The 12085-nt window shown below is 41.2% G+C and overlaps 1 protein-coding gene across 4 annotated transcripts in view; it reads left to right on the top strand.

Annotated features, from left to right (window-relative positions):
- LOC110496210 (POU domain, class 2, transcription factor 2-like) overlaps positions 1-12085 on the top strand; it is a 69550-nt gene that overhangs the window by 42178 nt on the left and 15287 nt on the right. For 3 of the 4 annotated variants that reach the window (XM_021571981.2, XM_036952768.1, XM_036952769.1), the window contains exons 2-4: positions 10028-10093; positions 10793-10827; positions 11418-11474. In XM_021571981.2, the coding sequence (XP_021427656.2) occupies positions 10028-10093; positions 10793-10827; positions 11418-11474 (158 nt within the window). Of the gene's footprint in view, positions 1-8768; positions 8877-10027; positions 10094-10792; positions 10828-11417; positions 11475-12085 lie in introns of those variants that run through there. The other variant, XM_036952770.1, reaches the window with a different exon arrangement.

Below are 12085 nucleotides of genomic sequence, written 5' to 3'. Positions count from 1 at the left end.
ATTGGATCCTGTGGGGGCAGAGCACAAGTGAGCCCCATAGACCACAGGGTCCCCAGATGACTCCTCTGTGTGTGTGTGTGTGTGTGTGTGTGTGTGTGTGTGTGTGTGTGTGTGTGTGTGTGCGTGCATGCGCGAGAGAGAACGAGAGATGGCGGGGTTGGGGCCAGGTCAGAATGAGGCAGGAGGTGCGGGGTGAATAGGTTGTTTGCTGTTGGTCGGGGCCATGTGGCTGACCTCTTGACATCCACACGCCTGCCTGGACCCTCCGCTCTCCCCAAAAAGGCCCCCCCTGAACCCCCTCACACTGCCCCCTCCACACACAACAAACACGTCGTCTGTCACGGTCCCCAGACAGGCGTGAACGAGGGGGAGCAAGACCCCTTCAGCCATCCTCCCTCCTAACCACTCCCACTCTCCTCCTAATTCCCTGTCAGTGACCCTGAGCATCCCTCCCAACCCCCTTCTCGGCCCCAGTCAGCGTCCCGCGCCGCCCAAAGACAGATACATCATCTGCCGAGAGGCCCCCAACTCCCATTAGCACTGATAGACTGGGGGCCCTCGCAGCCTGCTGGCCGAGGTATATAGGGATGGGCTGGGGGGGTTGGGATGGGCTAGGGGGAAATTGGACCCCTGGTCAGAGGGGTGATGATGGGGGAAGTGGGGGGTAACAGTATGACTGTTAAAAACACTTTTTACATGACTATTTTCATGTATTGTGTGGATGAGGTGATTGTGTGATTGTGTGAGTGTGTGTGTGTGTGTGTGTGTGTGTGTGTGTGTGTGTGTTAAAGCAGTTTTATAACTTTCATCTTCCAGTATTTCCATCTCATCTTTTTAAATACATATTGTGGAGATGCAATGGACTTGAACCATATACTTGACAGCATACACTTTGAGCAGTGTTTTGGTGGTTTTGTGATTTTCAAAGAGTTACAGACTGTCCGAGCTCTTACCAGGCCAGAAGCAGGCAATACTGTCTATGTAATAAAACATAATCTAAGGTAGTTGAATTGTGAGCGTTTATGTGCTGCTGTTATGAGAAAATACAGTGTGATATGATGTGTCCTACAGCAGTCAGTGACCTCCCTCAGAATCAGCAGGTTAGTGCTGCCACCATGTGGTGGTATTTAGCTACTGCAATTTCCTCTACCTGTTAATCTGATCCAACTGATTCTCAAACGAAACGGAATTTCTGGTCGAAATTTTTATTACACACAATATGTAATGATAAGAAAGTACTGTATCTGCCTACATAGGCGACTGTGAAGAAGTGAGAGTAAGAAATTGGAAAAGAAGAGCCGCATGGGCTGAGTGAATGTGAGCGGAAGGATATTTCTCCTCGTATGACCAGTAGTTTCCATCAGCCACCCAAGCACTTTCCAACTGCGACACTTTCAGTCGTTCACTCGTTCTTTCCTTTTCGTCTTTGGGCTTGCTGTTTTCTCTTCTTCTGCCCAGCCTGTCATGTTCTTTCTCCCACTCTGTACGTTCTGAAACCACCTCTCCTTTCTTCCTCCTCCACCTTCTCAGACATTGAACTTGATACTGACCCTAATACCCATTTTTTTCAATTACTTTGCTGCAATTTGTATGTGGTACTTTTTCACAACTCTAAGCACAAAAATCTAAACAGATCATCAAAATGTCTCATGTTTCAAAACTCGAAGTACATTTTCAATTGACTGAGTACAAGAAACAAATTCACAAAGTAACTTGTTCACTGCACCAAATCACTCTTTGAATGTGTATACATATTCAATAAAGGTATCTGCTTTTCAAAATGCAAAATTCACTTTACTTTGGATTTTCTTGTAATTTGTTTACAATACAATTAACTATCATACTGCTCAAAACTCATAACTACTGAAGCAAAAGTATGTTGTGCTAGTTAACGTACACCACAGGTCAAAAGTTTTAGAACACCTACTCATTCAAGGGTTTTTCTTTATTTTTTTACTATTTTCAACATTTTAGAATAATAGTGAAGACATCAAGACAATGAAATAACACATAGCACAAGTGTTAAACAAATCAAAATATATTTGAGATTCTTCAAATAGCCACACTTTGCCTTGATGACAGCTGTGCACACTCTCGGCATTATCTCAACCAGCTTCATCTGCAATGTTTTTCCAACAGTCTTGAAGGAGTTCCCACATATGCTTAGCACTTGTTGGCTGCTTTTCCTTCACTCTGCGGTCTGACTCATCCCAAACCATCTCAATTTGGTTGAGGTGGGGATTGTGGAGGCCAGGTCATCTGACGCAGCATTCCATCACTCTCCTTCTTGGTAAAATAGCCCTTACATAGCCTGGAGGTATGTTGGGTCATTGTTCTGTTGAAAAACAAATGATTGTCCCACTAAGCCCAAACCAGATGGGATGGTGCATCTCTGCTGAATGATGTGGTAACCATGTTGGTTAAGTGTGCCTTGAATTCAGACAGTGTCACCAGCAAAGCACCCTCACCCCATAACACCTCTTCCTCCATGCTTTCCGGCGGGAAATACACATGCGGAGATCATCCGATCACCCACACCGAGTCTCACAAAGACACGGTGGTTGGAACCAAAAATCTCCAATTTGGACTCCAGACCAAAGGACAGATTTCCACCGGTCTAACGTCCATTGCACGTGTTTCTTGGCCCAAGCAAGTCTCTTCTTCTTATTGGTGTCCTTTAGCAGTGGTTTCTTTGCCACAATTCGACCATGAAGGCCTGATTCACAGTCTCCTCTGAACAATTGATGTTGAGATGTGTCTGTTACTTGAACTCCGTGAAGCATTTATTTGGGCTGCAATTTCTGAGGCTGGTAACTTTAATGAACTTATCCTCTGCAGCAGAGGTGACTCTGGGTCTTCCATTCCTGTGGCGGTCCTCATGAGAGCCAGTTTCATCATAGTGCTTGATGGTTTTTGCGACTGCACTTGAAGAAACTATCAAAGTTCTTGAACTTTTCCGTACTGACTGACCTTCATGTCTTAAAGTAATGATGGACTGTCGTTTCTCCATGGTTATTTGAGCTGTTCTTGCCATAATATGGACTTGGTATTTGACCAAATAGGGCTATCTTCTGTATACCCCCCTAACTTGTCACAACACAACTGATTGGCTCAAATGCACTAAGGAAAGAAATTCCACAAATTAACTTTTACGAAGGCACACCTGCATTCCATGTGACTACCTCATGAAGCTGGTTGAGAGAATGCGAAGAGTGTGAAATGCTGTCATCAAGGCAAAGGGTGGCTATTTGAAGAATCTCAAATATAAAATACATTTTGATTTGTTTAACACTTTTTTGGTTACTACATGATTCCATATGTGTTATTTCGTAGTTTTGATGTCTTCACTATTATTCTACAATGTAGAAAATAGTACAAATAAAGAAAAACCCTTGAATGAGTAGGTGTTCTAAAACTTTTGACAGGTAGTGTATATAGTTTGGTCATTTTGTTATTTTATTTAACTTTTATTTAACCAGGCAAGTCAGTTAATAACAAATTCTTATTTACAATGACCGCCTACCCCGGGCCAAACCCTAACCTGGATGATGCTGGGCCAATTGTGTGCCGCCCTGTGGGACTCCCAATCACGGCCGGTTGTGATACAGCCTGGAATCGAACCAGGGTCTGTAGTGACACCTCTAGCACTGAGATGCAGTGCCTTAGACCGCTGCGCCACTCAGTAGCCACAAACATGTGTCAGAAGTGGGATAGGAACCCACGCCTTCATTCGGAGTCCAGAACTGCTGATAACTGCTGAACACTGTATCAATTTGACATCAATTTATGTTGGAAGGTAAAACCAAATCATATATACAGTGCATTTGGAAAGTATTCAGACCCCTTGACTTTTTCCACATTTTGTTACCTTACAGCCTTATTCTAAAATTGATTAAATACATGTTTTCCCTCATCAATCTACACACAATACCCAATAACGACAACGCAAAAACAGGTTTTTTGAAATATTTGCAAATGTATTCAAAATAAAAAACAGAAATACATTATTTACACAAGTATGATGACCCTTTACTATAAGACTCTAAATTGAGCTCAGGTGTATCCTGTTTCTATTGATCATCATTGAGATGTTTCTACAACTTGACGGAGTCCCACCTGGGGTAAATTCAATTGATTGGACATGACTTGGAAAGGCACCCACCTGTCTAAGGTCCCACAGTTGACAGTAAATGTCAGAGCAAAAACCAAGCCATGAGGTCGAAGGAATTGCCCGTAGAGCTCCGAGACAGGATTGTGTCGAGGCACACATCTGGGGAAGGGTGTCAAAAAATGTCTGCAGCATTGAGGGTCCCCAAGAACACAGTGGCATCTATCATTCTTAAATGGAAGAAGTTTGGAACCACCAAACTCTTCCTAGAGCTGGCCACCCAGCCAAACTGAGCAATCGGGGGAGAAGGGCCTTGGTCAGGGAGATGACAAAGAACCCGATGGTCACTCTGACAGAGCTGCAGAGTTCCTTTATGGAGATAGAATAACCTTCCAGAAGGACAACCATCTCTGCAGCACTCCACCAATCAGGCGTTTATGGTAGAGTGGCCAGACGGAAGCCACTCCTCAGTAAAAGGCACATGATAGCCCGCTTGGAGTTTGCACCTAAAGTCTCTCAGACCATGAGAAACAAGAACTCTTTGGCCTGGATGCCAAGCGTCACGTCTGGAGGAAGCCTGTCACCATCCCTACGGTGAAGCATGGTGGTGGCAGCATCATGCTGTGGGGATGTTTTTCAGTGGCAGGGACTGGAAGACTAGTCAGGATTGAGGGAAAGATGAACGGAGCAAAGTACAGAGAGATCCTTGATGAAAACCTGCACCAGAGCGCTCAGGACCTCAGACTGGGGGCGAAGGTTCACCTTCCAAAAGGACAATGATCCTAAGCACATAGCCAAAGACAACGCAGGAGTGGCTTCAGGACAAGTCTCTGAATGTCTTTGAGTGGCCCAGCCACTCGAACCCGATCAAACATCTCTGGAGAGAGCTGAAATTAGCAACGCTCCCCAACGTGACAACACTTGAGAGGATCTGCAGAGAAGAATGGGAGAAACTCCCCAAATACAGGTGTGCCAAGCTTGTAGCGTCATACCCAAGAAGACTCAAGGCTGTAATCGCAGCCAAAGGTGCTTCAACAAAGTACTGAGTAACTAATGTAAATACTAAAGTAAATGTGATATTTCTGTTTTGTATTTTTAATAAATCTGCAAAAAATGAAATTATAAATGTTTTGTCCAACATACGGAGCAAAGTACAGAGAGATCCTTGATGAAAACCTGCACCAGAGCGCTCAGGACCTCAGACTGGGGGCGAAGGTTCACCTTCCAAAAAGACAATGATCCTAAGCACATAGCCAAAGACAACGCAGGAGTGGCTTCAGGACAAGTCTCTGAATGGATAAGGAAACTGTAAGACTGGCATATTTCTCAACATGTTCACAACCTGCCAATGGATACAAATGATAAAAAATGGTGCATGTCAAGTTATAGTCAAATACTGTATGTAAATTATATTAACCATCTACTATTCTTTACATTCAGCACTTCAAAAAGGAGAGTTGTATATTGTATTTTTTGCTATTGGATGAAATGCTATTTAAAATGACTAAATGGTGAGCCTATGAGCAATTTGTATTTCACGGAAAAAAACTTGTATTATGCATGAATGACTCAGGCTGAAAGATGTCTTAAACCCAAATGAATGCAGGATCAATGGTTCTGAACATATGATAGGGGTATTACAAGTGCTATCAGTTCAGTGTTTTGTAATTAGGGTTTTAAAAATGTACCACTTACAATCAGAAAAATATGCCGAAGAGATTGAAAAAAAAAACGGTCATAAAATTGCCCCCCCCCCACACACACACACACATACTCCACTCCTCCCACTCTTATTTATACCAATATCCCCCTCTTTCTAGTGTTTTTTTCCTTCGCTCATGCACTACATATGTTTACAGGATGTGGCGGGAGGAGGATGGGGGTGTAGAGGGGGACGGTGAAAGAGTCGTAGTGGGAGGAGGAAGGATTAAGAGTGAGGTGATAAGGTGGTGTTCATCATCACCATCTCTTTAAACTCACATATTAGCATGTAGAACAGAGCCTGAACCATAAGAGGCCTAATATTAACATTTATGATTTTTTATTGCTCTAATTGTACTGTTCAGGCTCAGCAATAGCTATTTTCATATATACTACATTTTAGGCCTTGCGTGAAAGAGTGAATGTGGAAAGAAAGACAATAAAAAGAGAGGAAAGGCAAAAAAGAGAAAAAAAGCAGTAAGGTCAGTACTGAAGAAAGACTTTCTTCCCTTAAGATGGTGGCTATGGTGAACAATAATGTCTGATTCGCAGGTAAGTACTCCACTCTTCGTCTTGTACCAATTACTGGTTAATGGTCTCTCATGGGGTGGAGGCTTTGGGGGTTAATTAGCGTTGCCGTCAGTAACAAGCACTGCTAATTAGTGAACATCAAAACGAGCTTTGCCGGTCATAATGGAATGTCAGGTCATCTCTCCCGAGAAGTACCAACGTGTGTGTGTGTGTGTGCGTTTGCGCGCGTAAAGTATAGGCTCACGTACAGGCTACCATGGTAACATTTTACCGCTACTTCTAGTGTATAACCATTGTTAGGCAGTGTGTATTTGCATGTCTTTGTGTTACTCTATAACACCGCCTCTCTTTCTGGGGATGGAGGTGATGCAATGTGAAGACTAGTGATGGAAAGTCAAGTGTGTAAAGTAGTAGGCTATTCCATAAAAATGAATCACAGGACAGAGGCAGGGACTGACATTAAGGTCAGAAAGACACAAGCTAGGACTATGTTTTGGTTGTCCGAAGATTATCATCACTTTTCTGAAAATGTGAATGAGCTGTTAACACGCAGTCATATACAGTAGGCCTAATGCCTGCCTTTCCCCTACACATAGGGGAGGAATAACAAAGATAACCAGGCTTCTGACTTTTATTGATTTTGGTTGTTGTCAGTACAAAAAATTCAGAGCAGGCTCAATTTGCCCACCTGCCATAATTGCCCCAAAAATTGCCTGCTTTTCACGTTAACAATGGGGAGGGGGGGGGGGGGGGATTAGAATTCTTTGCAGTTTGGTTGTTTTCACTCAGAGCAGCAGGCTCAACTTTCGCGGCATATAATTAAAGGATAATTAGAGCCATTCGAATTGTAACACATTTAAACCAGTGACTCACCATGGTGTCAGTGTTGAAGGTGGAAGAATTTAGGCATCCAAAAATAGCTAACTGAAATGGTAAGCCTATGGATGCTGGGTGTAAGATGCTCAGAGTTTCGCTCATAAGCATTGAGGCTTATTACGGTAGACAACCTATTTGACCTTGTCTTCAAGTAGGCTTTGTTGGTCACTAATGTAATAAAACAGTGTATTCACTTTATTATTTTGCAAACTATTTAGGCACATTGATTGGTAAAATACATGGCTCGAAAATAATCATTGCTCTTGAGGAAATCTACACGCGCAAATATGCAACCAGAACTTGATAGTAGGAAGGACACCGCCAAAACCAAATCTTCCGATATATATTTGTATTTTCTCATGAATGTCGATAACCCAGGTAACTCTTGAATTATGTCAATGTTTGAAAATGTGAAGTTTGTAGGTTTTAATAACAGCTAGGGTAAATGTTTATCTATTCAAATGTTGCTAATTAGTGTACATCAAAACGAGCTCTGTCCGTGATAGTTGTAATGAAATGTCAGGTCATCTCTCCTGAAGAAGACCAACGTCTCTCTGTGTGTGTGTGTGTGTGCGTAAAGTATAGGCTCATGTACAAGTTACCAGGGTAACATTTTACCGCTACTTCTAGTGTATAACTATTGTTAGGCGGTGTGTATTTGGCAGTGTGTATTTGCATGTCTTTGTGTTACTCTATAACACCGCCTCTCTTTCTGGGGATGGAGGCAATGCAATATGAAGACTAGTGATGGAAAGTCAAGTGTGTAAAGTAGTAGGCTATTCCATAAAAATGAATCACAGGACAGAGGCAGGGACTGACATTAAGGTCAGAAAGACACAAGCTAGGACTATGTTTTGGTTGTCCGAAGATTATCATCACTTTCCTGAAAATGTGAATGAGCTGTTAACACGCAGTCATATTCAGTAGGCCTAAAGCCTGCCTACACATAGGGGAGGAATAACAAAGATAACTAGGCTACTGGATTTTATTGATTTTGGTTGTTGTCAGTAAAAAAATCTCAGAGCAGGCTCAATTTGCCCACCTGCCATAAATTGCGTGTCTTTCACGTTATCAATGGAGAGGAACCAGACGTCAGTTTTAGGATAGGCTATTGGAAAATGTGAAATTCTTTGCAGTTTGGTTGTTTTCCCTCAGAGCAGCAGGCTCAACATTTGCTGCATATAATTATAGGCCTATTAGTCTATAGTTAGAGCCATTTATAATTGTAACAAAGCTAAACCAGTGACTCACCGTGATGTCAGTATTGAGGGTGGAAGAATTTAGGCATCCAAGAATAGCTCATAGAAACCGTAGACCTATAGAGGCTGAAAGGGTGGGTGGAAGATCCTCAAAAGTTTCGCTTATGTGCATAGAGACTTATTACTGTAGACAGTCTATTTGATCTCGTCTTCAAGTAGATTTTGTTGGTCACTAATGTAATAAAACCGTGCGTTCACTTGATCCTTTCGCAAACGATTTAGGCAAATTGATTGGCCAAAATAAATGGCGCGAAAATAATCATTGCTCTTGAGGAAATCTGCAGGTATGCACAATTAGTCACGCGCAAATATGCAACCATAGCTTGATAGTAGGAAGGACACCGCCAAAACCAAAGCTTTCGATAGATATTTGTATTTTCTCACGAATGTCGATAACCCAGGTAACTGATATCATTGTTTGAAAATGTGACGTTTTTAGGCTTTCGTAACAGCTAGGCTAAACGTGTATACATTCAAATGTGAATATTTAGATTAGAGGTAAACACAACGAATGGAAAATGTCGGAGTTGTTTTTGATGACACGACGTTCATTTCAGGTTCACAAGGCCTAAAAATGTATTATTATTTGAAATGTAATTTTTGCAGGTAATACACTGCAATTAAAACAACTGTAGACTGTTATACGATTTTGTAAGACATGCATGTAAATAGCTTAGCCTATTAGCTTGTTAAATGGCATGCGCTCCATCATACATCGTTATTTGTGTCTTAATTAACCGTTTTTTATTACTATTCAAGACGGATTATGAAAAATAGTTTTGATTTAAAAAAGGCTATATTTGGAGCTTAATACATTTCTGTCAAAAACGTGTGTGCAGAAATGAATTCATTTGCATTTGAACTTCTAATCTATTGTAGAAAAATTACCTGTTGTAAATCATTTGTCTAGGCCTATGCAATTAAATTCTCGAGGTTTTTGACACAGGTTCCCAAAAATATAGACTTACCCTATATAAAATGAGTTAGTCTCCAATTATGTGAAATATGTATTATAATTTGTATTGTGTATGTATTTGGAAATCTTGAATACCACTTTCACATTTATGTTTTACGTTAATTATTTTATTAACGATTCTGTAAAAACATATGACAGCGTTATTCATGCTGCAATTTCCCCTCCAGAAAATCACATTCCTTTACCAACGCTGACTTTATTACAAATAGATTAGTTGGATTTATGGTGGGGAGATTTGAAAAGACATGATCTGTGCCGCCAGGTTTCATAACCATTTCACTTGCGTTCATTAAGCCAGCCTGATGGAAATATAGTGTGTGGCCTCTCTCTCAATCCTTGTGTGCATAGCATGCGTTACGGCATAACATTGAACATGTCCCTGTGACACTCATAAGCGGGGAAGCCACTGTGCGAGCCAAGGAGGATTGGAGATGGAGGGCAGGGGAAGAAAGGGTGAGGGAGCTTTTCTCCCTGTGAATCTCTCATCCTCATCCCTCCATATACGCTGGGCGGGCTGGGGATGTTTGTCAGTTGGAAACATGTTATATTTAACCTGCTTCCTTCTCTCCCCTGCAGATATCAGGATGTCAAAACCAGCAGAGGATGAGAAGCCTGGGGCAGACTTTCCAGGGGAGAGCACAGGTAACCATTTTGAGACTGCATTATGTGTTGCTTTGATATCAGTTATCGTCATGTGCCATCATTAGGCCTGTTTCATGTTTGAATGAAAGGATGATGTGTGTGTCCACATCTGTTTATGTTGTCGTATTGATTGGGGAGAGTGGGCAAATCTGGTGTGTTGTTTTTGGATGTATTTACATTTTAGTCATTTAGCAGGCGCTCTTATCCAGAGCGACTTACAGCAGCAATTAAGGTTTAAGTGCCTTGCTCAAGGGCACATTGACAGATGTTTCACGCAGTTAGGGATTCAAACCAGCGACCTTTCAGATACTGGCCCAACGCGCTTAACTGCTAGGCTACCTGCCGCTCTATGACACAACACATCCACAATAAGAGACCTGAAATCTTCTTCTTTGGTCACGTTTCTCACATTTTCCGAACAGAAAGTGAGAATGTTTTTGTCAGACTTGTTTGTATGACTTATGCACGTGACACTATACCACCATATAAGTCACTGCTCAGAGTCATGTTGTCACACACCTATGTGTTTTAACTAGACAGCTTGGGCTGTGTTAGTAATTGAAATTTGAAGTAACCTGTTTAAGGTTTTGCTGCAGCCCGAGGTATTTACAGTCGATCATGACGGGGTTATTAGAATTCCATCTTATACTTTTCTCCTCTCTCTTTCTCACCCTCTTTTTATTTTATTTTATCTTACAGACTCTGAGAGGAACAGTCCTGATGCCAATGATCAGGTATGTCATTTCAATTGAATTAATTGTAAAATTACATTTGTTGTTGATTTATTGTTATTCGTGTTTTTATTTATTGCTGTCGTTTGCTCTAAGGTTGTAATAAGATTATCTGTGCATATAGTAGAACCTCAAAGATCCAAAAAGTTAAGGACTAACCAGTCAACCCAACGGGCAATATTAAACCGGGACATAAATGCAAAAAAACTCATCTTAGGCTACAGACAAACATAAATGTTGCTTAGATTTGGTAAAAACATACCAGATATGTACAGTATCTGGCTAAATTATTTTTTTGAACATACGCAATCATAATTTTGTATAAAGGTTTGATGCTGTTTTAAGGTGAATTTCAAAGTGTTATAGACATTTCCGTGTTCAGAACCACCTCGATTCCCAAATTTGTCCTGAGGTCCTACTGCTGTACTTTTTTTGGATAGGTTTGAATTAATGTGAAAATGATTAGGAAACACATGGATTCAATTGATATTCTGTCAATCTGGAATGGCACCTGTGTTTATGGCTTCGCAGTTGAATAGATTTAAAGTTCTGTGTCTGAATGGATTCTATTGTTGCCATTCGTCTCATCACAGGTTCAGCCAATGAAAACGAGTCCCTTCAGTCTTTCTCCTACCTTGAGCAGCATCAAGGTGAGTGAATTAGTGCACTCACATGCGAGAGAGACGGTGTGTGTGTGTTTGCACAGCCCACTTTATAAAGACATGCTGCAGAAGAGGGGGGGAAATGAGCTTTTCCTTTCTCTTCAGAAAGACAGACTATGGACATTGATGTATAGAAATTGAGGGAGATCGAGGAAAAAAAGAGTGATGGGCAGATGGATGGATAGGACAGGTCAGAAATCCTCAGCTAACTTGGAATATTCTAAAATTATTTAGACAAAAGAGCTCAACATTTTATGCATGGTAATATATTTTGTACTGTGTGTTGTGCCATTAGGGCTAAAATGCTGATCAAATGTATAAATACTGAACAAAAATATAAACACAACAATAGGAGAACCTTCCTGAACAACAACCATCTCTGTAGCACTCCACCAATCAGGCCTTTTGTTTTAACCTTTATTTAACTAGGCAAGTCAGTTAAAACCTTTTGTGACAGTATTTTCATTTTTGGAAAAATAACGTTCCCGTAGTAAACAGGATATTTTGTCAGGACAAGATGCTAGAATATGCATATAATTAACAGCTTAGGATAGAAAACACTCTAAAGTTTCCAAAACTGTAAAAAATATTGTCTGTGA

The sequence above is a fragment of the Oncorhynchus mykiss genome, chromosome 18 (assembly GCF_013265735.2).
Source record: "Oncorhynchus mykiss isolate Arlee chromosome 18, USDA_OmykA_1.1, whole genome shotgun sequence".
In the NCBI taxonomy this organism is placed as follows: Eukaryota; Metazoa; Chordata; class Actinopteri; order Salmoniformes; family Salmonidae; genus Oncorhynchus; species Oncorhynchus mykiss.
The sequence above is the reverse complement of the archived record's forward strand: the minus strand, read 5'-3'. Positions and strand labels throughout refer to the sequence as shown.